This window comes from Sphaerodactylus townsendi, linkage group LG06 (genome assembly GCF_021028975.2).
Source record: "Sphaerodactylus townsendi isolate TG3544 linkage group LG06, MPM_Stown_v2.3, whole genome shotgun sequence".
In the NCBI taxonomy this organism is placed as follows: Eukaryota; Metazoa; Chordata; class Lepidosauria; order Squamata; family Sphaerodactylidae; genus Sphaerodactylus; species Sphaerodactylus townsendi.
Genome location: NC_059430.1, coordinates 71869259 through 71894490, shown reverse-complemented (window position 1 = coordinate 71894490; position 25232 = coordinate 71869259). Strand labels below are relative to the sequence as shown.

General features: G+C 40.9%; 1 protein-coding gene across 1 annotated transcript in view; it reads right to left on the bottom strand.

Annotated features, from left to right (window-relative positions):
- Nucleotides 1-24979, bottom strand: part of TES (testin LIM domain protein) — a 39272-nt gene extending 14293 nt beyond the window's left edge. Inside the window, exons 1-4 of the mRNA XM_048500767.1 lie at nucleotides 24534-24979; nucleotides 11822-11907; nucleotides 1784-2036; nucleotides 293-628 (exon numbers count right to left, since the gene is read on the bottom strand). Coding sequence (XP_048356724.1) covers nucleotides 293-628; nucleotides 1784-2036; nucleotides 11822-11907; nucleotides 24534-24560 — 702 coding nt within the window. The 5' untranslated portion in view covers nucleotides 24561-24979. The remainder of the gene's footprint in view (nucleotides 1-292; nucleotides 629-1783; nucleotides 2037-11821; nucleotides 11908-24533) is intronic.
- Between the last annotated feature and the right edge of the window lie 253 nt (nucleotides 24980-25232).

The window sequence follows — 25232 nt, the reverse complement described above, 5'->3', positions numbered from 1 at the left end:
AAGAATTACTGTTGTAAATTAAAATGGCACACTTCATAATATATATGTGAAATTATTGTCAGTGTAGAGACCTAGATGAATTCACAGTCACCTTATTAATTTTAGCTCTTTAAAAAATCCTGCAACTTTCAGTATTAAAAAACTAACAATTAAGCGATGCCCCAAATGTGGAAAGAACATTAGCTTGTTTCATAAGTTTTTTAAAAAAATGTTATGCTTGCACATCCCTTCTCTAGGTTTGCTCCTCTTTGCAGTTTGTTGCACAGAAATAGCCACAGATACACACACTCACATATTGGGATGCCTTCTGACCAGCCAACTTGTTTTCCATCGCTCCTACTGTGGCCGAGGTGCCCCTCTCTCCATTACTCGGAACATGTTTCTCGCTGCCTTTTACTTCCACTTCACTTGGGAGCTTGACATCTCCCACTCCAAGCGCCTCATTCTTGTATTTCTTCACAAACTGCTCCATCTGCTTCACCTCATTAGGAGTCAGCTCGTGGCATTTGGAAGGATCCTGATCGTGAGCAGGCAGCTGCTTCGCCAACTGTTTCTTTCTGTACTGAGCACCTTCCGAGCCAGCCACGGGCTGTTTGTCCTTTGGAAGCATCTGCATATAGTGTCTTGCCTAAACAGCCAGGAAGGATTGCCAGAATTAAAGTTATCAGATGGCGCTGTAAATCCAGCTTTCCAAACAAAAAGCAGATCAGTAGCACTCTGCTGAACTTATTACCGGAATGAACAGCAAGGTGGGGATGGGGGAACTGAATGCGCCAGAGATCAATTTCACTGTGAGATGGGAGCTAATTGCAGGCAAAACTGAATGCAGAGGTTTTACATCATGAAAGCATGTATTTACTCTTGTGGAATAAACAGTCTCCAATACTGTTTAGATAACACTGAATATCTTTGGAAACTTCCTACACAGGAGGCTTCAGATTTACCAATTGCAATCTTTCTTTATACCAAGGAATAATATCTAACAAAGATATGTGTGAGCGAGGGTGTGTGTGTGTATATGTTTCTAAGGTCATTCAGTCTGCTTCAATGGTTTGAGCAAAAACTTAACAGAGAAAGACATTAAATAATAAAAACAAATTTGCAGGGAAACTTTTTTTAAAATAAAGGCCCTTCAAACATCTGGCGATTAGGAGCCTCACACAGATTGCCAGCCTCCTGTTTCAGGTCATACAGCACAGCAGCACATAAACATGACTTCAGATTGAAGTGGTAAAAAAACAACAACCCTCAACAAGGCTATCCAACTATCTCAAGGGAGCTCTTGTTTTGGATGACAACACTGAATTTGTTCTGACCATATACAGTAACAGAAATATGGTGGGCCTGAGTGTTTTTCTTAGCTTTTAAACAATGACATAAATTATGCACATTTTCCAACAGTATGACCAGTTTCTGAAAGTCTTTTTAGAAAAGCTCATTGGGGAATTCATAAATCATCTTAAGTGGCGGTGAACATCACTAGCACCAATGTTTAATCCTAGCCATTAACACTGCCTCTCTCTCAGTGCCCCAATCACCCCCTCCCATTCAGCACTTGACAGTTTCATAGCACTCAGAGACTTATAAGATTAGATGGTCAGACCCAATTCCTCTGTGTTTACATTTACCATGGAAATCATGGCTTATGGCTACCAAGAGTCTGACTGAATGTTAAAGTTGCTTTATATCAATACCAGACTCTGAATGATCTTCAGACCCATTCTACCCTTTCGACATACATGCTTTCTCATTTGTTCAAACCTTGCCAACATAAATATCTCACCAGGGTTTGATTCTGAACAGGAGGCGCCCACTCATATGTTACTGTGTTGATGGACACGTTCTTCTTGGCTGCAACTGGATTTGTCAGTATCATGACATTGCGCTTGTACACAGGGATGCCATCAGACTTCAGCTTGGCAATAAGGGTTGTATATTTTGTGTCTTCAAAGAGCTTCCCCACTTTACGATCATCCTCGTTGCTGGTGGGAACATCATGCTCCTCTTGGCCACACTTGCAGTTTCGACATATTTTTCTAGAGGTTCAAGAGACAGCCATAGGTAAGCTGGGGACACCAGAACTGCCCACAGAGTGGAAAGATCCTGTGGGGGGGGGGGGAAGTGTGCTATAGGAGGATCCTGACACCCCCCCTAAAAGTGTAAAAAAACAAGTAATTTAGCCTATTCCAGACTGTATGGACATTTAATTAAAACATTTATTAGTTGCCTTTTTACCTTGTGGCTCTCAAGGCAACTTACAACATAACAACCATTACAAAATCACATAAAAGATGGCAATTTAAAATGTGTATAAAGGTATAAAACTAAAAATATGAAAGGCTGTATTGCTCCCAAACTTAATGAACATTGCCGATCTCTTATCAAATTTTCTGCATGAATTCTTGTCTCCTTGCATTAGGATTCTTGTGTTAGGATTTAGCCCAAGCAAGCCCAATCTCATCAGATCTCAAAAGCTAAGCAAGGTCAGCCCTGGTTAGTATTTAGATGAGAAACCACCAAGGAATACCAGGTTCATAACTCAGAGGAAGGCAATGGCAAGCCACCTCTGAACGTGTTTTGAAAACCTGCCATGAAAACCCTAGGGGTAGCTCTGACTTGATGGAAGAGAAAAAGTACTAGGATTCAGGTTCCTTCTTCTGATAGGCGGCTCTAGATTAGTAAAATACCCTGGAGAACAGGAGACAAGTCAGAATCATACTTATTAATAGGTTATGACTGCAATATAAAGAACATTTCCCTGGGAGCAAGAAATACTGAATAAAATAGGATTTTCTTCTAAACAGACTATGTCTGCAAAGGTTATAGAATATTTTTGTGGTTTTTGTGCCATCTAGTTGCAGCTATAGGATTCTTAAGGTAAGAGATATTCTCAGGTTTGCCACTGGCTACCTCTGCGCAGCAACTTTCTTAGTGGTCTCGAAGCAAGATATTTTCGGGGATTACTGTTGTTCTAGCAACAAATAGAACTCTCTAAGAATCTACAGCTGCTTGAATTGATTCACTTGATTTGAAATCATAGCAAGGGCTCTCCTGCAACAAGAGCACTTGCAATGAATTCAAGTCAAAATACCAACAAGCTATTATACAGATTCCTAGATATTATTTTTGCTCCATTAAAGTTTACAGAGTTCTGGCCCCTTTTTGCTCATTCAAATGTATGAGGGGCAGCCAAGGGAACTGTATTTTCTCTAGGGGTTTTTGGTGACTTTTGGCAACCCCAACTGTCATGGGCAATAATCTCATCCTAAAGCTTCTGACTAGCATAGAATAAACAAGGTGTACAATTTTTAAAGTAGTTAAGGCAACTGATGCATCTGCTCCTGATACAACTAGCATGGAAAATTTGAGTCTATGCCTCTTTCGTTGTGCTGCATGGAACGCATCACAATTTGATCTCGATTATTCCATTAGACATTTAAAGGTCATGTATGATAAGAGATTAACATTTTGATACTTCATACAAAAGTAATATACAAACTCAGAGCATTATGTAAAGGATTTCCATTATATCTTAGAGTGAAAGTTCTTATTTATTGCAAGTTTTATAATGCAAAAAATGTTACACTCCCATCTAGTGGGAAAGAATGGAGGCTCTTAAGTGAAAAACAATGTATACACATTTATGATGTTTAGAGATGCGGAGTATAACGGGAGGTCATTAGCTTCAGCTGGTTTCAGGAACTTCCCTAATTAATTTGTGTTTTTTTTCGCTGCCACCAATATATACTGTAGCCCACAAACTGATTTTTTTTTAATAATAATATTTATTAAATTTTGCACATCATACATAAACATAGGAATACTCACATTTTGGTTATTTTAAAAAAGCAGTTGGAATGTACACTTATAAATATCCCCTATTGGGGATTATCGTCAATTATCAACATCTTTGCTTACATCAAACAATAAAGGCTTCAACCAATCGTTGTTATGTATCTCAAAAAAAAATTTCGTCTGTTGTTACTAGCTTAGTTTTTTTTTTTAAAAAAATGCTAAGTTAGCTTTTCACAGTGTTTACATTCCTTTAACAGAACAGTTAAAATCACTAGGAGACAGTTTACAAAAGTGCAGAAAATACAACCCTCTTTCGTTTCTTTAGTGTAAATGAAAGGAGGACCCGAAGAATTCCTTCAGTAATGCCCAGTCTTTATAAGTGTCTTTGAGCTGCAGTTTTCCAGTCAACAAGTCTAAGTCCATAAAAGTCCATAATTTTACATACCAGTCCTGGAGAGTGGGTATTTGCGGAGACTTCCAATATTTTGCTATTTCCATGCGGGCCGATGAAGCTATATATGTCAGTAGTTTTGAATGACAAGATAAATTTTTATCATTATATAGCTCCAGTAAATAAACTTCTGGCAACATTTCAAATTTTAGCTTCAATATATGCTGAGTTTTCTTATGTACCTTTCTTCAAAATTTTTGTATTTTTTTGCACGTCCACCAGGTATGGAAAAAGGAGCCTATCTCCTTGCCGCACTTCCAGCATAGAGGTGAATAATTGCTGTTTATTTTAGAGATTTTTGATGGAGTGATATACCATCTATGGATAAGTTTACCTATATTCTCTCTTATATCGCTACATACTATATTTTTATAGGCGTTTTTCCATATTTGTTCCCACTCTTCAAGTACCAGGTTTCTACCTAAACTTTTACTCCACTCTACCATGCTAGATTTTATAAGCTCTTCCTCAGTATCTAATAGTAGGAGTAATTTATAGATTTTGCTTAGTTGTTTCTTCCCCCCCTTTCCGATTATTTCGTCAAAGGAAGTTTGTTTCATTGTAAAACCCCAGAGTTGTTCATCTTTTTTAAAGTATTGGTGCAACTGTAAGTAAGTAAACCATTGACATGGTTTTCCCGCTATAATGATTTGCTCTCTGTCTTTTAATGTAATTTGGTTGTTGTGCAGGGTCAATAATGTTTTATATGTTTGCCAATTGGCTCCTTCGTTCTTGTCTCTTATTCTTAATGCTTCCATACGGGATACCCACAGCGGGACTTTTCTATAAAATAAATTTTTATGTTTATCCCATATTGGAATTAAATGACGTCTTACATAGTGGTTGTTGAAAATACTGTATTTTTTTGTTGGGTCAGGCCATAATCTGTCGTGCCAACCCATCTGCATATTAAAACCCTCTAAGGTAAGTAATTCCGTATCTTGTAATTCAATCCAATCCTTAATCCAAATACATGCACTCGAAATCAGGTATAAATACAAGTTGGGTAAAGACCAACCCCCTCTTTCTTTATTCATTGTCATAACCTTGTATTTGACCCTCGGTTTTTTACCTCCCCAGATGAATTTTGACAGAGTGGCATTCCATTTCTTAAAAGGTTTCATTGTATCTATGAAGGGTATATTTTGAAAGTAGTACATAAATTTAGGTAGAACTGACATCTTAATTAGCGCAATTCTACCCATTAGGGAGAGTTGGATCTTAGTCCATTTTTGAAGATCTGATTGGATATTTTTCCATAGAGTGGTGTAATTTTTTTCAAAGATATTTTTGTTATTATTACCCAGTGTTACTCCCAAATACTTAAGTTCTTTTTCTACTTTGAAGCCTGATTTTTCCTCAAGCAGTTTTTTTTCTTTCTCCTTCATATTAAAGGTGAGTAATTTTGTTTTCCCTTTATTTATTGATAATCCTGCCAGTTTCCCAAATTCTGAGATCTTTTCTAATAGGTGATTTATTTTTATATGGGGGTCTTCTAGAAAGATTACAATATCATCGGCAAAAGCCTTTAGTTTATACTGGTGTTTACCTAATCTCACTCCTTCTAAATAAGGATCGTTTCTTATATTATTTAACAAGATTTCTAACACTGTTATGAAGAGTTGGGGGGAGAGAGGGCATCCCTGCCTGGTTCCTCTTTGAATAGTAATGTTGTCAGATAAGGAACCGTTAATTTTAATATAGGCCTTTTGAGTTTTATAAATTGCATTGATGGCATTCATATAATTATTCCCTATGCCAAGATGTTCTAATGTGTTTGATATAAAGTTCCAATTAACCTTATCGAAGGCCTTCTCGGCGTCGATGAATATTAAAGCCATTTTCTCACTAGGTTTATTATTTAGATATTCAATAATGTCAATGACAGACCGGATGTTTTGTTTAATTTGTCGTCCTGACAGAAAGCCTGCTTGGTTTGGGTGAATCCACTGCTCTGTAAAATGTTTTAATCTTTCCGTAAGTATTATAGCCAAAATTTTGTAATCTGTATTCAATAAAGCTATTGGTCTAAATTGTTTTGGTTCTAAGACCTCATCGTCTTTTTTTGGTATTAGAACCGTATGATTTTCTGTCCATGTTTGTGGAATTTTATTCCCCTGCATTATTTTATTCAATAATTCTGTTAATGGCTTGACGAGTTCTTTTTCCAATTTTTTATAATATAGGGCTGAAAAGCCATCGGGCCCTGGAGCTTTATTAGTTTTAAGCTTTTGAATCGCTGTGCTAACTTCCTCTGGGGAAATGGCCATATCCAACTTTTGGGCTGTCTCATCTGAGATCTTGCTTAAGTTTTGGGTTTTTAAATATTTTTGGATTTCTGTAGTTGGAATTTCTTCTTGAGAGTACAGCTCTGTATAGTAACTATTAATGATTGTCCTAATCTTATCTGGTTGAGTTATTACTCTATTTTTTTTCCTTTATTTCATTTATAACTCTAGCGTTATATGACTCTTTTATTTTTGCAGACAGCCATTTACCAGGTCTGTTGGCATTAATATAGTTACTTTGTCGAATATACCTTAATTTCAATGCTAACTCTCTTCTGTTTACTTCTTCCAGTTTTCCTTTTATTAGTTTCATTTTTGTTAGTATTTTTTGATTAAGAGGAGATTTTGTTAATTTAATTTCTAAGTTTTTTAGTTCCTCGTTTAAAGTCTTTTCTTCCTCTTTTCTCTTTTTACGTAACTTTATTTCTTGGCTGATCAATACTCCCCTCATAACTGCCTTGCTGGCGTCCCATGTTATTGCTAGGTTTTGCGATGGTGATCTATTGATTTCCCAGAAATCCCTTAAAGCCTTTGAACAAAGATCTAATATTTCTTTTTTCCCCAACATCCAATCTTTGAGTTTCCATATATAGGGTTTTTTCGATAGTGATATTATTAATTTTAGAGGGCTATGATCAGATTGTGTTCTGGGTAAAGTGCTCATATCGCCTAAAAATTGGCACAAGGTGCCCGAAGTCCAAATCATATCTATTCTTGTACTTACTTTGTGGCGATGGGAAAAGAAAGTAAAATCCTGAGCTTTACCATAGTTCGACCTCCATACATCCTTCAGTTTCAAGGTATCTACCAGATCGAAAAAGCTTTTCGGTAGCATGTTGAAAGATTTCCTATGTTTCCTGTTATTACTATCACTCTCTTTTCTGTCCAATCCCGTAGACACAATGCCGTTAAAGTCGCCTAGAAGCATCATATTTTCATAATTTAGTTCTAGTAGTTTATCCAACAGATTTGAATAATACCTTGATTTACCTTTGTTATCGTTTGGAGCATACAGGCTTACTACTAAGATTTTTGCTCCTTCAAGAGAGATTTCTACTCCTAAAGTTCTCCCATCATTATTTGCAAATATTAAGATTGGTTTCAGTCTACCTTTAACGTACATCGCAATTCCCCTTTTCTTCTTCTCGCATGCAGAGAAAAACGGGATGCCTAATTGTTTAACCTTAATATAGTCAAGATCCACATTTCTCACATGCGTTTCTTGTAAACTGATCAGATCTTACCTTTCCTTATTCAATTTGTGGAACATTTCTTTCCTCTTTCTAGGATTGTTTAATCCATTTACATTATTTGAAAATATTTTACATGACATAGTGAAAGGAAACTTAAATACTTATAAATATATATAACAGAAAAGAAAAATTCGAGGAGAGATTTGTACCTATACAACAAAGTTATAACACTTACCCTGCTATCTAAATTAGTTTGTCAGTTCTTTTTTATATTTCATCAGAAAATCTTGAACCGCTGTCGTTGTATTGATTGATATTTTTTTCCCCTTAAACGAAAAAGAGACCCCCTCTACAAGAGCCCATCTGTATATAATATTGTTTTTCCGGAGGATGTCTACTAGGGGGTAGTAGTCTTGTCGCCTTTTTCTTATAGAGGTAGGAATTTCCTTGAATATAATCAAGGGATATCCTTCATATTCTAGTTTATTACGTGAATGATATTTTAAAACTTCATCACGTTGATCCTTACGAATGAAATTAATTAAGATGTCTCGTGTTGTTCTTCTATCGTCCTCCATTCCTCTAGAGTTGACTCTATACATAGCATCGTATTCTCTAGTTGTATCACCTTCTGGAATGTTCCATATTTTTGCCAGTAGGGGAGCAAGTTTTTCTGGTAAAGATTCATCTTTAGTCTCTGAAATCCCTCTGAATCTTAGCATCTTTTCTTTTAATTTTAGCTCCAATAGGGCCATTTGGTTGTTTTGGTTATCCAGTTGTATTTGTACTGAGTCATATTTGTTCTCCATTTCCTCTAGGTGGTCAGTGTTCTCTTTCACCATTTCTTTCATCTGTTTAATGGATTGTTCTATTTTTTTTTATCTGTGTTATTTCTTTCTTCATTTCAGATAGTTCCGTCTCCATTTTGGACATTCCTGATTCCATTCTGGTAAGTTTGCTGTTAGTCTCTGTCTGAAACGTTTTAGACTCTGTCTGGATAGCAGTAATGATCCCGATTATTTGATCAAACTTTTGATGTAGGTCCGATTCGGGTATCATTTTGTCTGGAGTTTTAACTTCCGTTACTATGATGTTTTTATTTTTCCTACTCGCCATTCACTGGTATGACTTTAGCGAAAGCTCCAGTAATTAGTTGTAATATGTTGTTATATGGGCTTTACAAGTTAATACCGCCTTAAAGTGGGTTTTTCTCATTTACCCTCTTTAATATTGTCTCTTTTCCAAAGTGACCAGAAGGATTTTTCAAATAATCAGGCTTAGAAACAGTCTCTCCCTTCGTTTACAATGCACTTTCTTTCTACTTCCTGTTTCCGTTTTGTTACTGCAAAGTTTAACTGTCTGCTTAGCAGTTTAATACACAACCAGTTTATGCAAAGTTAGAATCTCCCGTTTATTTTCTGCTCCTCAACCTCCTGCCGAATTCTGCAGCTAAAGTTCACTCGGACTTTGTAATCCTTATCTCTCCGGTAAGACTAACTGCTCGGGAGCCGCCCTTCTGTGGCGTCGCGCCGCTGCTGCGCTCTCTGCAGGTTTTGGGATTTTTTTCCCTTTTTCGGGAGAAGCCGTTCGTATCCGCTAGAAAGTTTAACGATTGGTAGCTTCTGTTCTTTAGTTTGCTACTGTCGTATTTAATTAGCTTACATTTAGAAGCGGCGGTGGGGGGAAACTGAAGCTATGGCCGTTCCATGGGATCGCCGGACGGTCGTTCCTTCGGCTCGCCTCCGCCCCGCTCCACGGTTTGTATCACGGCTGCGGGGGACGTGCTAGGATCTCGACCCTTCGGGCTACCACTCCACCCTCTCAACCGTGTGTCGAGTTACTTTAGGGGGTCGTGGGGGGCAAATTTCCCTGGAGGGCTCCTGCTGCTACCGCGGTAGCTTACCTTCCTTTCACATCCCCACCGGAAGTCCCCATTGTACCTAACCACCAAACAACACACCCCAGCCTCTGCTCTGTGGGATTCTGGCACACAAGCCTCCCTCTCCCACCATCCAAACTGGCCACACTGCCACTGGACTGGGCCTCTTGCGCTTGTAGCCAGCGCGTGCGGAACTGGTGTTGTACTCTGTTAGGACAGACTTTAGCCTAGACAGAGGTTTTCTGTCAAAACACCTTCCTGATGTCTCTGGTAAGCTTCCTCAGCTTACAGAGTGTACTGTCTGACTCCTGCCAGACCAACAGCAGTGACAGATTTCTGCTTGATCTGCTCACTCTGCCAAAACATACCCGAAGGCACACAGAACCAAACGACCAAAAAGCCAAAAAGAACCCTCAGCACTCTGGCTGACTCTATTTATATTCTTGCCATTTTTCTCTGGCCAATCAAGGCTGGCCAGGGCTTAACCCCTTCAGGGCAGACTCTCACCCTGGAAACTGAATGCATTGAAAGGGTATTCGTTACACGGAGCAGAAACCCATCCACGATTTCCAGAGCTTAAGAAATGGATTTTTTCCCTCAGGGTAAAGATTAATTGTTCCATTAAATTAATAAAAATGAATAGATGTCATAGCCAATACACCACTAGGCAACATTTCAAAGTTGTAATTAATATATTTCAGGTGATTATCCCTAGGAATTATGACAGGGAATATATGCATATTTTCTTGATCTATAAATCAGGGATGAAAAGATAAAACCATGGATACTTCTAATAATCAACACTGTTTTAAACAATCTATGATTTCACCATGCTGCTCAAATAAAAATCAATGCTCAAATTCTCTTGCCTCAGACCTCCATGGAAAAGAATTAAAATCTGCTGAAACAGATGACTAGACAACCAGATCTGAAGCACGATTCTTTGGGAAAGCTAGAATTAAATATTTGGGATTACCGTATATACTCGAGTATTTTTCAGCACATTTTAATGCTGAAAAAGCCCCCCTCGACTTATACTCGAGTATATATGGTAATTCCAAGATGGCTATCGGATTCTGGGGCTGCTGGCCCGGGATCCGGTAAGCATAATGCTGCTTTTTTTCTAATACGAAACCAGAGAGCCATAAGAAAAAACAAGCTGTATGGACAGCCAGTATAGAATTACAACCGGTTGTGTGTGTGCATGTGTTTAAAGAAACTGAGGCATTTCTCTCCTAAGGTTTATTATGAATTGCATTTTGGAATTGAATACGATTCTTCATACAGTAGGTTTACTGCCAACACTGATGTTGTTGAAGGGGCAAAGACTTCCTTTGGAGCAAAGGTTGGGCTATCATGGCTATGAATCGCCAGATATTATTCTGGTACATTTACCGAGAAAACAGTGGTACTGTGTTACCAAAGTTGCGGGTGGCGCAGCTCATATCCATAATGCCGCGTAAAACTCTGTTAAGCAACTCTATCTCATCTTGCTCCGAAATCTTCTGTTTTTAGCTGTTACTGACTCAAGTTCGAAGGCTTATAATTGAGTCAATAAGTTTCCCAGTTTTTTGTGGTAAAATCAGGTGCCTCGGTTTATATTTGGGTCGGCTTACACTCGAGTATATACGGTAAGTGTTTTTCCCCCAAAATTTAAATACTCTAAGGAAAGTATATATTACAAAATCTGTAAATTTTGACAATTATTCCAGTAAAAACTTTGAAGCTTTCATTCCACATAAAACTTTGAGGTTGTTTAAATGTAATATTCAAATTTCACTTGATTTGATCAAATATTTCAGTTCAAACAGTTGTTTCTATTGGGACATTCTAGGGACCTGATCTTGGTTCAACATAATCTGAAGATGATTTGACATCAGGAAACACTAGTTACTTGCCAGGATGACAAAAATTAGGTATTTGCAGCTGCCGACTGCTGAGTTGTTCATTGACAAAACTGAAGTAGGAGGAGCAGCAGCTAAATGAAAAATGGCAGAAACACTTCCCCTACAAAAAACCAAGAGCTCACACAAGAACTGTTAACTTTTGTATGTTGTAATGTTTTTAAGATAATTTTATGTAAGGAGATGTTTTGATATTGTAGCTGCTTAGAAATTTTGGATATAGGTGTGGTATGAATTTTAAAAATAAAATAAATTCTACTTAAAAAATTGAAAGAGATGGCCAAAAGAATCTACAAAGTACTACTGCTTACCTCCAGAAATGTAGCTCGAATCCTTCACATTTATCTTTGCATTTCAAGCATGGGGCTCCAAATCCTTCTTCATGCCCTAAACCCATCTGTGAAGACAAAAACAACCCCCACAAAAAGTATTAGTCCTATAACAGATCTCATCCCTCCCCCAAATCATCAGCAATGTGTTACAGCAGATTGTTGTGGGTTTTTCGGGCTGTGTGCATGGTCTGGAAAATCTTGTTCCTAATGTTTTGCCTGCATCTGTGGCTGGCATCTTCAGAGGTATATCACGTTAGAAACAAGATCTACCAGACCACGGCCACACAGCCTGGAAAACCCACAACAACCAAGCCTTCGACAATACATTGTTACAGCAGACCTCCTAAAAGTAAATAAAAAGCTATAACACATGATTCGGCAAGCCTTGAAAGTTGCTCAATGCAAGTTTTGCTCATCTTCTCCCTCACTCCCCTAGGCTATACTGTGGAATTTTAGTTATCCTTTTAAGATGTTTGGTGTCAGACCAGCATATTATTATTCCAGGTCTTAACACAGCAAAGGGGAGAAACCCCATAGTGGTAGGCAGCCTTTCCATCTAACAACAGTACTAATAGCAGCAAAGAGGGAAGAAAAGGGAAGAGCTACTGTCCAAAAATTTACACTCAAGTCACATCAGAACAAATGCAGTCAAATTTCACTTTGACATTTGAGCAGCATCAGCTCAGATTCCCAGTAGAGCAAATTGCTACAAGTTGGTTTAAAAAGCTACTTGGCTCCTTAAAGTGGAATTATGCTTAAAGAATTTAACTGCCTGGGATTTTACAGGGAGTTTTTTTTAAAAGCCCCTACAAATTTGACATGTTGGAACCATCAGTCACCAGTATCCATGGAGCTAGGCCATAGTTTCTTCTTTTTTAAAAAATGACAATAGTGAAAATACTAAGCTCCCCTCACCATGTCAATTGCAGTCCTTTTCTACCAGAAGTTTGCTTTATGGAATAAACCTGATTTTTGTTCTATCCAATTTTGTGATGCGGTACATGAGGATGGATACCCAGTATGGCTCTGCTTGCATTAGACTGAGTATGCTTTGTTTTATTATTTAACAGCTGGCCAGAGGCACTGAAGTTTTAAAAGAGAGAGCAAGAGGAAGGTGAAGCCAAATCCATGGAGCACTGTCAGACTAATCAGAAGTTGTGTTTCAAAATGGCAATCATTTTTCTGTATGTACAGTAAAGAGATTTAACGTTGTCTTGCGTTATTAGGAATAGGGTCCTTGCTTTCAGTTAAATCAGTGATACTCACTCTGCAGATCATGGAGAGCCACAGTTGCAATTCCCATCAACCCAAAGAGCCACATGACTACTGTATGCCCTGTGCATCACCCAATCATGCACAAACAATATATAATATATATAACCCTTTAAATTACCAGAGTACTTTTGAATAGCTACAGCTATTACCAAGCAAGATCAAGTTCCCCACTAAAGAATACAGCCCTCTTTTCCTTTAAGGGAGTAAAAAAGGAGTGATGCAGCAAGGAGTGACAGCTGTCTAGCAGGAGTACAGAAGTATATAACAGAGAAGCTATGAGCGTAAGCAGAAATTCACACAGTGAATGTTCATCAACCCAAGGAGTCACATGACTACTGTATGCCTTGGGCAGTGCCCCAAACAGGTACAAAAGGTAATATACAATTATTTTAATTACCAATGTACCTCTGTGCCAGGAAAGCTAGTTACCTGCCTTACTCAGATGGACAGCCAGGGGAGACTGTGAGGGGGAGGAATGGGAGCAATCAGCATCCACCAGTGATTTCAGGATGGTATATATTTTATCTCCCCCTCCCCTCACTCAATCCATATAACTACCAAGGCAGGTAGGCTGGGCTGGACTAAGACTACTAACCCAAGTGGCCTCAGGCTTCATCCAACTCATAACCATGGCATCACACTGGCTCCCTACACTGTGAGATCAGTTGTATAATACCAATTTTTCAAAAACATTTAAGTGTTCATTATTACAGAATGACCGGCTCAGGGTCACCCAGTAAAATTTCAAGTGGGGATTTGAATCCAGGTCTTTTTGGTCCTAGACCAGCACTCTTTATCACTACATCACTACATCACATCACAGAAGCCAATTAATTCTTATTGTCTTTTATATTTGGACATCCCTGAGCAAGCAGTGTAGTTGTTCTAAAGTTAACCCTATGAAATAGGCCATTTGCAGGGTGAGTTTCCATAAAATAGTTAACCTGGTAGTATGTAGCCAAAACAAGCCTAGAACAAGATTTGGACTGAAACTAGCTGCCGTCTAAACATCTTCCAATATGATTAAAAGGAAATTTATTAAAATTGTGCAAGAGTACAACTAAGAGAACAGTAGCAGTGAGGAACAAAACGAAGAAACCTATTCCCAGTATGGGCTCACTAAACAATAACTGAAATGGTTCAGAACAAGATCGAACAAACTCCAGCTGTTTCAGTTGGAAAGAGGCCACTCAATCCAGAGCAAAGGTCCAAGGCGTAAGGCAGCCATAGTTTCCAGCATACAGGGGCACAAATTGCTAAGTTTGGGAAGCCATCTTTATGGCAAAGAGATGATATGAGCAGGGGCCCAAATCAGTGCCTGATGAGCTAAGGAAGTTAGTTAGATTCTCCCATGCTAAGTAGCATATCGGGCAACAACTGCTCTCCAGCAGTTCTGGAGTGCACTTGTTGCCTGATATGCTACTTAGCAGGCGGGTGGTGGCAGCAGACAGTGAGGCACAGGCTGTGATGCCTCAGACTGCCTTCCTGGCCTGTTGGGAGGGGAGAGACAGGGGGCAGGGGGCCAAATGTGCCCTCAGCGTGACCTAGGCAACCCACTTCATCCCTCCCCTAGGCACATCACTGTTTGTGAGGTTAAAAAATTAGGTATGGAGGACCATATACACAGATCTCAACTTTTTGCAGGGAAGACTGTATACAAATTCACTGGAGAGAATGACCTATGCCACTTCAGCTGTTGAAATCTGAGAGTAGTAGACAAGCTTTTGGGCCCATTTTTTTAAAAATCACCCTATAGTGTATACTTGCAAAGATGTTGCTGTGCCATCGAACGAAAGAGGAAGAAAGAAAACGAAGATACTCAGTCAAATACACTGAAGAGGGAGGGGACAGAATGGAGTGCAGCATGCTGCTAGTGCCTTAGAGGGCTTGCATTCCAAGTTGATGAAAATGATGTTTCTTTTTCAAATGTTAGACTAGCCTCCAACCATTGAAAACACTTGGCTCTGAAGTAATATTTTAGTCATGAAGGCTTTGTGAAACAGATGCCTTCAATCAATATACTTGTAATGTCTCTGTACACAGACTGCCTTGAAATCAACTAGGAATGTTTGAAATACCAGTCTTTTTTAAAAAGGCATTTTTAACAACTGACATACAGAAACCTCTTTTGGCAATATGCCAGATGACCTCTGAATCTTGCTTTCTTCCAGAGTACCATTTATGGAGAAATTGATTCTATCCTCTTGTAAAAACTTAACACAGGTCAATTTGTTATAGTTTTGAGCATATTGTTTGCCACTCAGTCAGAATTTGACAAAAGTCCAGCTTGATTATTTCTCTGTTTGCAATGTATGCTTTTGGGAGAGTTGAAAAAAGTTATTACGATTATTACAAAATATGCTGTTGACTGAAATCAACTAATATTTAGGTTTTTTACAAAGTAGACAGAATGTCGAAGGCTTCCACGGATGGATTCAACTGGTTGTGGTGGGTTTTCTGGGCTGAAATAAGAAATAATGGGGGAATAGAAGGTGAGAGGACACCTGTGGGTTTTTGTGGGTTCCCACTTTTTTTTTAAAATCCATTTAAGCCGATTACTGGAATTATTCCTCCCTACAGCTACCACCATGCAGAAATATCACACCTAGACCAATCCTTAGCAGAGTACCACTCTTCTAAGTCCACTGAAGTCAAACGGCTTAGATAAGTAGAATTCCGGTTGAGATTGTAATGACAATTGCCTAGAGCAGCCTTAATTGCCTTCCCAAAGGAATGCAGGTTTATATTACTAATCAGCAAGGCTAACTATAATCTTATTCCGACAAAATGACCTGTGTAGTAAAGAATTTGGACACTGGTTACAAACAGAAGTTTTCCATTTTTAGCCTTCCTGTAAAACCAAGAAGTTCAATCTATTATTAATTGATGAAAACAGGGATCAGACTACAGTTTTCTCTTTGAACTGGTTTCCAAGACAGCAGCCAGAAAACACCAAGCATTAGGAAGGGCATTGGCACAGACAAATGCAAACGGCATTTTGAAATGAACAGGAGAAACTTTGCTTCTGCATGTTAAATATTACTTACAGTGCACAATTTTTACCTGACTGCCTCTTGCTGAACTTCCTTTTCTTACTTGCATTATACAATTGTAGACGGGAATTTAAATGTCATATTAAGACAGATGTTCACAATTACTTTTAAAAACATGACCCACCAATTATGTCTCCCCCTCCCTTTCTCAGAAACCAGAAGAATGTTTTTACTGTAAATGTTTTTACAGACACAAATTCTGTACAGTTGTCTATGAGATTCTTCAATGCCAGCCTCTCCTTGCCTCCAGCAACTTATGAGATCACAGCCCGCAACAGCAAGGCAAGACTGTGACCCAGTGACACATTTATGGAGTTCACCAGTGTCACAGGCAGGGCAAAGCTAATGCTATCTTAGAACAAAAGCTTAACTAATAGGGTTTAATAAAGCACAGATAGTAGAGCCTCTCTTCATCTCCATGGTGAAGTGAATGGGAAACATTGATACTAGGGAAAAAATTATAGCCCCTGCCAAAAACGTATGGTATGTTAGGCTACGTGTATTATCTCAGGGCCTCAGATTTTAACAAACTCCTGAAATACAAGTATAAAAAAGGTAAATATATATATGTATTCACCATTTTTCTCCTCAATGGGAATCCAAAGCAACTTAACAATATCATTCTCCGCTGCTCAATCCATTTTATCCTAACAATCCAGTGAGGTAAGTTTGGCGGAGATTTAGTGACTGGCCCAAGGTCACCTTACAAGCTTCCAAACAACCAAGTGGGAATTCAAACCTGCAACTCCCAGATCCTAGATTGAAATTCTAGCTACTTATCCACACTGTGGGACCTGGGGGATATAAAGCTTTGTATGCAAGAAATATTTTCTAATTTTAAAGATATTCCTAGCCAATTAATACTCTGCATAATTTATTTTACTAAATATTAGTAATTACCAAATTTTGAATGCTCACAATTGGGTTTCCTCTTTCACCCCTGGTGCCCATAGCCACCAGACCCTCCCTTCTGGGCGAATCCAGTGTAATCCCAGGCTGCCTGGAGAGTGTACAGCTTTGCCAGAACAGTAAATGGGGCCAAATGGGCCAAGGGAAAGAGGGCCAGGGAGATGGAAGAAGAACTGGTCAGCAGGTGAAAAAAGAGAGCTCAGCTGCTGAAGCTGCTTTGTCGAAAGAGGAGAAAGGGGAGGCATCTGATAGGCAGTGAGATGTGGGATCTTCCATGGAGTTGTATGGATTGATAATTTTATTGAGGCAGCAACTGTAGGGGAAGGGCTGGACTTGAGGTATAAAGGGGCAGAAGCTTGAGGACAGCACTAAAGTTTTTATCACCTTTCCCCTTGCCCTTTTCAAGACATGTAAGCAAATGGTGTTGGCAATATGTCAGCAAAGCCTTACTGGATCAGATCAACAACAACAAGCCTTTATTGGCTTACAAACTGGATTGGATCAAGATTCATATATGTGTAAGAATCCCACATTTCTCTGGTAGTTAATGCTCAAAGGTATACTCCTTCTGAACCTGGAGGCTCTATTTAGCTGACACAGTTAATAACATACCTCTCCATGATCTTGTCTAACTCCTTGTTAAAGCAATATGTGTTGACGAAAATCAGTGTCTTGCGCTGATGAATTTATTATGTGCTATATAAAGAAGTCATTTACCAACACTTCTGACTGTACTGCTGGTCTGTCATTGTTCACAGGCCTTTCATAAACACAACAAAAATGGTCGTATTGTAATGGAAATGCAAAGTTAAGGTACCAAATAATCATAAATAGTCCACTATATACAACCACATGTGGTAAAAACATATTAATTAATGGTCAATTACACCTAACAGTAATCTTTAGGCTAATTTAGATTATGTTTTGAGGCTACAGTTAGTTTTTTACTTGGTGGGGGAGGGGGAGACCTTTTGGTAGTAAAGGTAGTTAGACTCTGAACTAGGGGAAGAGAGCATTCATACCCTTCTCCTGTAATTATGAATCTGTAGGTACTTCTGCTGCTCATTTTTGAAATCCATAGAATCATAGAGTTGGAAAACATAAGGGCCATCAAGTCCAATCCCCTGCAATGCAGGAATACACAATCAAAGCATTCCCAACGTATGTTCATCCAGCCTCTATTTAAAAACCTCCAAAGAAGGAGACTCCACAACTTTCCAAGGCAGTGAATTCCACTATCGAACATCCCTGACAGTCAGGAAGTTCTTCTTAATGTTTAGGTCAGGGGTAGGGAACCTGCGGCTCGAGAGCCGCATGCTTCGTTCTGTCTCTGTGCACTGCGGGCAAGTTCCACGAGCCAAGCCGCTGGTTCTCAGTCCTCTCTACTCCGCTTCCTGCAGGCAGCAGGGCGGGCGCACCAACTGCCTCGCGGGTCGGCTGGGCCGTCGCTAGGCTTTCCCTCTTGCTCCGCTTCGCTGGAGTGGAGTGGGCGCTTTCAACATAGGCGTCGGTGAGGCTTCGAGCCGGTTGTCTCTATCTCATTCTTGCTCCTACGGCCCTGCATCACAGCAGGGCGGACGCATTATTCATGCGCTTCCTCAGAATGAAAGTGGAGTAAAAGGTCCAAAACTCTTTACCAATATATATTGTGTTATCTTTATTTTAAATGTCAAAAATTATTTGCGGCTCCAAGTGTTTTCTTTTCCGGTGGAAAACGGGTCCAAATGGCTCTTTGAGTGTTAAAGGTTCCTTACCCCTGGTTTAGGTGGAATCTCTTTTCCTGCACCTTGAATCCATTAGTCCGTATTCTAGTCTCTGAGGCAGCAGAAAACAAGCTTGCTCTCTCTTCGACATGGCATCCCTTCAAATATTTAAACATAGCTACCATGTCCCCCCTTAACTGGCGCTTCTCCAGACTAAACATCCCCAGCTCCCTAAGCCTCTCCTCATAGGGCATGGACTCCAGACCTTTTACCATTTTGGTTGCCCTCCTCTGGACTCATTCCAGCTTGTCAATATCCTTCTTGAACTGCGGTGCCCAGAACTGTACACAATATTCCAGGTGAGGTCTAACCAATGCAGAATGCAGAGGTATAAATACGTCCCTAAATCTAGACATTCTGCTCCTACTGATACAGTCCAAAATCACATTGGCTTTCTTGGCCGCCGTATTCCATCATCCAAGTAATTGATAAAAATATTGAATAGCACTGGGCCCAGGACAGAACACTGTGGTACCCCACTGAACCCTGTGGCACCCCACTGGTCACTTCTTTCCAGGATGAAGATGAGCCATTAATTAGCACCCTTTGAGTTCGATCAGTCAACCAATTACAAATCCATCTAGCAGTAGCATTGTGTAGTCCACATTTTATTAGTTTACCGTGTTTACCCAAAAATAAGACAGGGTCTTATATTAATTTTTGCACCAAAAGATGCATTAGGGCTTATTTTCGGGGTAGGGCTTATTTTAGGGGAAATACGGTACCTTCACAATTCAGTAAGGTGGGCTCTCGGCAGCTCCGTTGCTTCCCTGACACGTGTGATGCAATCCTCATTGGCAGGGACCACCCTGCTGGATCCTGATCTGTAACTACCGGAAAGGCTTATTTTTGGAGGACGGCTTATATTTTAAGCATCCTCCAAAAATCCTGAAAAATCATGATAGGGCGGAGTGGTGGCGAACCTATGGCACTCCAGATGTTCATGGACTACAATTCCCATCAGCCCCTGCCAGCATCAATTACTTGGATGATGGAATAGAGGGCATGATAATCACATTTGCAAATGACACCAAATTAGGAGGGGTAACTAATACCCCAGAGGACAGATTAGAGAACTGGGCCAAAACAAACAAAATGAATTTCAACAGACATAAATGTAAGATACTACACTTAGACAGAAAAAATGAAATGCACAGGTATAGGATGGGTGACACCTGGCTTGACAACACTACATGCAAAAGGGATCTGGGAGTCTTAGTAGACCATAAACTAAATATGAGTCAGCAGTGTGATACGGCGGCCAAGAAAGCCAATGTGATTTTGGACTGTATCAGTAGGAGCAGAATGTCTAGATTTAGGGATGTATTTTTGGGGTAGGTCTTATTTTTGGGGAAACATGGTACTTGCGAGAATATTATGGGGCACCTTATCAAAGTTTTACTAAAATCAAGGTACGCTACATCCACATTCCTTTCATCTACCAAGCTTGTCATTCTATCAAAAAAAGAAATAAGATTGGTCTGGCATAACTTGTTTTTCAGAAACCCATGCTGACTTTTGGTGATCACAGTATTCCCTTCTGAGTATTGGCAGACTGTCTGTCTAATGATCTGCTCCAGAATCTTTCCTGGTATTGATGTCAGGCTGACTGGACGGTAATTATTAGGGTCCTCCTTTTTCCCCTTTTTGTAGATGGGGATAACATTAGCTCTCCTCCAGTCCACTGGGACTTCTCCTGTTCTCTAGGAGTTCTCAAAGATTTTAGCAAGTGGTTCTGAGATTACTTCTGCCAGTTCTTTTAATACCCTGGCATGTGGTTCATCAGGCCCTGGAGATTTGAATTCGTTTAAAGTAGCCAGGTATACCTGAACTACGTCTTTATTTATTTTGTGCTGAAACTCTCCAACTGTATTTTCTGTTTCATTTTCTCCTGGGCCCTTTCCCCACCTACCGTTTGCTGCGTGCTACTGCCCCCAAATAGCGCGTGGTCCAGGGGTGCTCCCCACGAGTCCGGGCAGCGACAACGCAGCCGCCCCGACTCTGCGCTCTAACGTCCCTTCAGCGCGCGTCATTTCTGACACTGAAGAAACGGCACCTTCTGACTGCCCCGTGCAGAGCGCGGGGCAGTGGGGAACATGACCCCAGGGCGGAAATTGCTCGTGCTCAGTGTAGCACGCTGCAAAACGTAAGTGGGGAAAGGCCCCTGGATGAGCAACGTTTCCTTTTTGGGAAAATACTGAGGCAAAGAAGGTTGAGTAGTTCTGTCTTCTCTCCATCTCCTGTTAGTATTTTGCCATCTCCTCCATTCAGTGACTCTATCCTATCATTTTTCTTCCTTTTGCTATGGACATTCACCTCTCTAGCAAGCCTCAGCTCACTGTGAGCTTTAGTTTGTCTGACCTTCTCCCTACACATCCTGGTTATTTGTTTGAATTCTTCTTTGGTGATTTCCCCCCTTTTCCATTGCTTGTACCTGTCCTTTTAAAATCTTAGCTCAACTGAAAGTTCTTTAGCATCCCCTTTCCACTGAATACCAAACTGCAGGAAAGCATGATCACTCCCCACCTAAGGATCCTACCAGTTCCACTCCACTAATCAGGTCATCATTATTGGTTAGGAGCAGATCTAAAATACCCTTGTTGCTTCTTCCACCTTCTGGACCATGAATTGTCTGCAAGGCAAGTGAGAAATTTGTCTGACCTAATTGTCATGGAAGAGTTTGTCTCCCAGGAAATATCCAGATAATTGAAATCTCCCATTATTACTACTTCTCTTCTTTGTGCAAGTTTGGTCATCTGTTCCAAGAATGAATCATCAACATATCATCCAGTCCCCTGCTAACACCGAGGACTGCCCATTCTGAATCTTTCCTGAGAAGATGTACTTAAGGGGAGCATGGGAAGTTTGGACTATAAACTAAGCACCTCCAATAATAAATTCCCAGTGAGGAAACTCTGAACGAGGACCACACAGATTTTTTCAAATGGGCTGAACTTGGCTTCCACAGTGCCTAAGTTCCTGGAAGGGCATGCAACTACTTTCTGAGAACTGGACTGCTGCTGGGAGAGCATGGCTCCCATATTTCATTCTGAGATGACTAATTAGATAAAGAAAGGCTTGGTCACATCTGGGTGTGCCTGCACTTGCGACTGAGCAAGGCTATCAGTCTCCCTGTACTAGGGGCGTAGAACTGATTTGCTGCAAGGGCCAGATATGACATAAATGTGACTTGGTCAGGCTGGGTTGGGGGTTGCTTTGGCTTATAAACCTGCAGCAGACTCACCAGCCCAGATTGGCACTGGAGGGGGAGGGGGAGATTGGCTGCCTCAGCTGCGTAGCCTGCCGCAGGCCCCCTCAAATTAGATCAGTACTTAAGGGGGTGACTGTATCAGCTGGCAAACATGCAGTGGGCTGACCAACCCAGATTAGCATGGAGGAAGGTGGTTGGCACTGGTGGGGGCAGGGGTGGCTGTTTTAGTTGGTGAGCCTGCAGTGGGCTCACCACCCAGATTGGCACTGGGGGGAGGGGGGGAAGGTGGCTTGCTTGGTCAGACTGGGTACAAGGGGTGGCCATCTGCACTGGCAAGCCTGCATAATGGCACTGGGGGATTTGGCTGGCACTGGGGGCGGGCGGTGGCTGCCTACAACAGGCTCACCAGTCCAGATTGGTGCTAGGGGAGGTGGCTGCTCCAGCAAGTGATCCCACAGCAGGCTCACCAGTCAAAGTCAGGACGGGGGGGGATTGGCTGCCTCAGCTGGTAACCCTGCAGCAGGCTCGCCAGCTCAGATTAGCACAGAGGATGGGCTGCTTTGCCAGGCAAGATTGGAATGGGGTGGGTGCCTGGACTGCCAGATTGGGGGGGGGGGGATTACCTCAACTGGCTTGCGGACCTGATAAGCCCTCTCCAGGGACCAGATCTGCCCCTGGACTGCATGTTTAACACCCCTGCTTTAAGGTCAGGAGGAAAATTAAGTGGCCAACTGCCTTCCTTCCCAGGCTTTGCATGTAAGATAAACCCCAAAACTCTCTGAGAGGCAACAGTTTTATGGGAAGTCTTGCTCCTAAGCCAAACTTTGGCCCCTGTGCCTTCATGGCAACCCTTAGTAGGAGGGGTCAGGCTGTTTCAAGTACTGTTTATGCTCATGATGGCATATTGTTTATCTTAATTGAATTTTATATTCTCCTAGAACTGGACCTTTTAAACCCTACTATAAATATTTATTTCCATGTATTTCTATACAAAGGCCATTTGGATTGATGTATTAAAAACAGTGAAGGTATCATTCATAAATTTCTATTTGTGGCAAGCCCTTCCCCCTGCTCCCTACGCCAAGATACATTCCTCTATGTATCCTGTAGGCAAACTTCAAGATACCCACCAGAGAGAATGTTAATGTTTTCAGCATATTTACTAAAGTGACAGATGCAGGATCATTACCACAGTCTCAATTGAAGTCTTCATTATTTCCTAGGCAATTCTAAAAACACAGTCACACGGGTAAAGAGAAATCCTTCTTCCTAATTTGTTACAGATGCATCATAGTTAATGCAGAATGAAAAATACATCTGTAACTTTAATAATTAGTAGTCAGAATATTACAAAGACACAAGCCCTAATTCATCACTGATGGATTTTCTTGTGAAAGTTATCTGAAAGCAAATTTTTGAAAGTGAAATTTTTATTCCAGCTTTCTTCCAAAAGGAACTCAAAAGTTCTGTATCCTCTAATTTTATCCTCTCAACAATCTTGTAAGGTAGGCTGAGCTAAGACAAAGTATCCTAAGACACCAAGTGACCTTTTGTGGGCAGACTGGAGGCTGGAACACATCTCATCTTGGTCCTAATCCAAGTCTTCTTTAGATACTTCTTTAAATGTATGCAGAATGAGATAAACAGCAATGCTGCTCAGCAGTTTAAATGTAGTTTAAAAACAGCCCTTTGGCAATAATCTGATATTCCCACATGGAGTTTAGCAAAGAGTCTGATCAAAAGCCTGCCTTTCTCCCAATGTTTTTGTTTCATAGAATGAACTCATTAAATGTTACTTATTCCAAATGTGCCACTCTCCCCACACACCATAAAATAATCGATTAATGTGTATTATTAAGATTAAGGGAGGTCTGGAACAGGATTTCACCACCTTCTGCCTTATTCTGGGACAGGAAGACACTATGAAGAAAACTACAACTATATAGTTTCCGGTTAACTTGATTTAGCTTCCTAGCAGCATACAAACACCACTCCAGGTCCCATCTTTGGAGACAGCTGGCTCAATACCTTGGACTTCCTTGAGCAAGTCTTAAAATGAAAGAAATAAAATTCGAATATGCAAAACACACGGTACGATCCTACAGTCACTCCAGCTGAAACCCATTCATTTCATTAGGTGTAGATAGGAGTAACTCTACTCAGAACTCTTACAGCTGAGTTTCAAATGGCTAAAAAGGCACCCGCCCCCTCCCAATTTAGGCTATAAGAACCCCAATCGCAAATCCAATGAAACCTGGAAAGGAGCAGAACACAGAGCCACTTCCGTAAGAGTCCCTTTCCCCACCAGAGATCTTCTCAGCACATGTGCAACTGTCTGCAACTGATGGGGGTGCCGGTTTGAGTTTCCTACAGATGGAGGAAAAGAACAATGCTGTGCCCACAGAACCAAGGCGGTGGCCGTCCCGGCCAGGTAACTTCCGAGAAGCTGGTCAGGAGTTAGTGGCAGCCTTTTTTCTTACCTTCTTCACTTTGCTCTCCAAATCCATGCTGAAGACCACCTGAGACACAAGCGATAGGCTGGGACGAATCAGACAGCCGTGGCTTTTTCTCTTCCTCCCCTGTCGGATGTGATCAGCAAAGGAAACGGGTTTTGGGGCGCTGCCTTGGGTGGCGACCTGCCCTTTGCAAGGTCCAGCGACTGCACAGCGGAATCGAACTTCCGCTCTCTCTGCGGCAGCCTGGAAAGGAACAAAGGAGCCCCCTGCAGCCAATCAGGGCTCAGCAACTTGCAGGTCTGGGAGCCAATCGTAACGCCCTCTGAATATACCTTTGCTCAGCCTGCGGCTCTCGTAAGTGCCCTGCAGGCAGGGGAGGCAACGCGGATTCCCGGTGGAGGCAGCCTTTTGCCCAGGGAATGGCTCTGACATGGCCCCTTCAAGAGATGCCTCTCCTGGTGCAAGCGACGTCGGCCCGAAGGCGTGGCTCCCTCCCCCCCCCACCTTTTTGGCAAGGCTTTGAGTCATTCAGACAATGAGGCGGGCCATAAGGTCATGGAAAAAGTATTTGCTGACGCAGCACAGCCAATTCCTCCCCATCTGGCTAAATTATTTCTTTCTATTTAAGAGGAGAGACATTTATTACGATTAGGAGCTTGCTGAGGATAATTCCTACCTTGAGCAAAGTCCTCCTGCGTGTTTATTGATTCATTGAGCATGTGG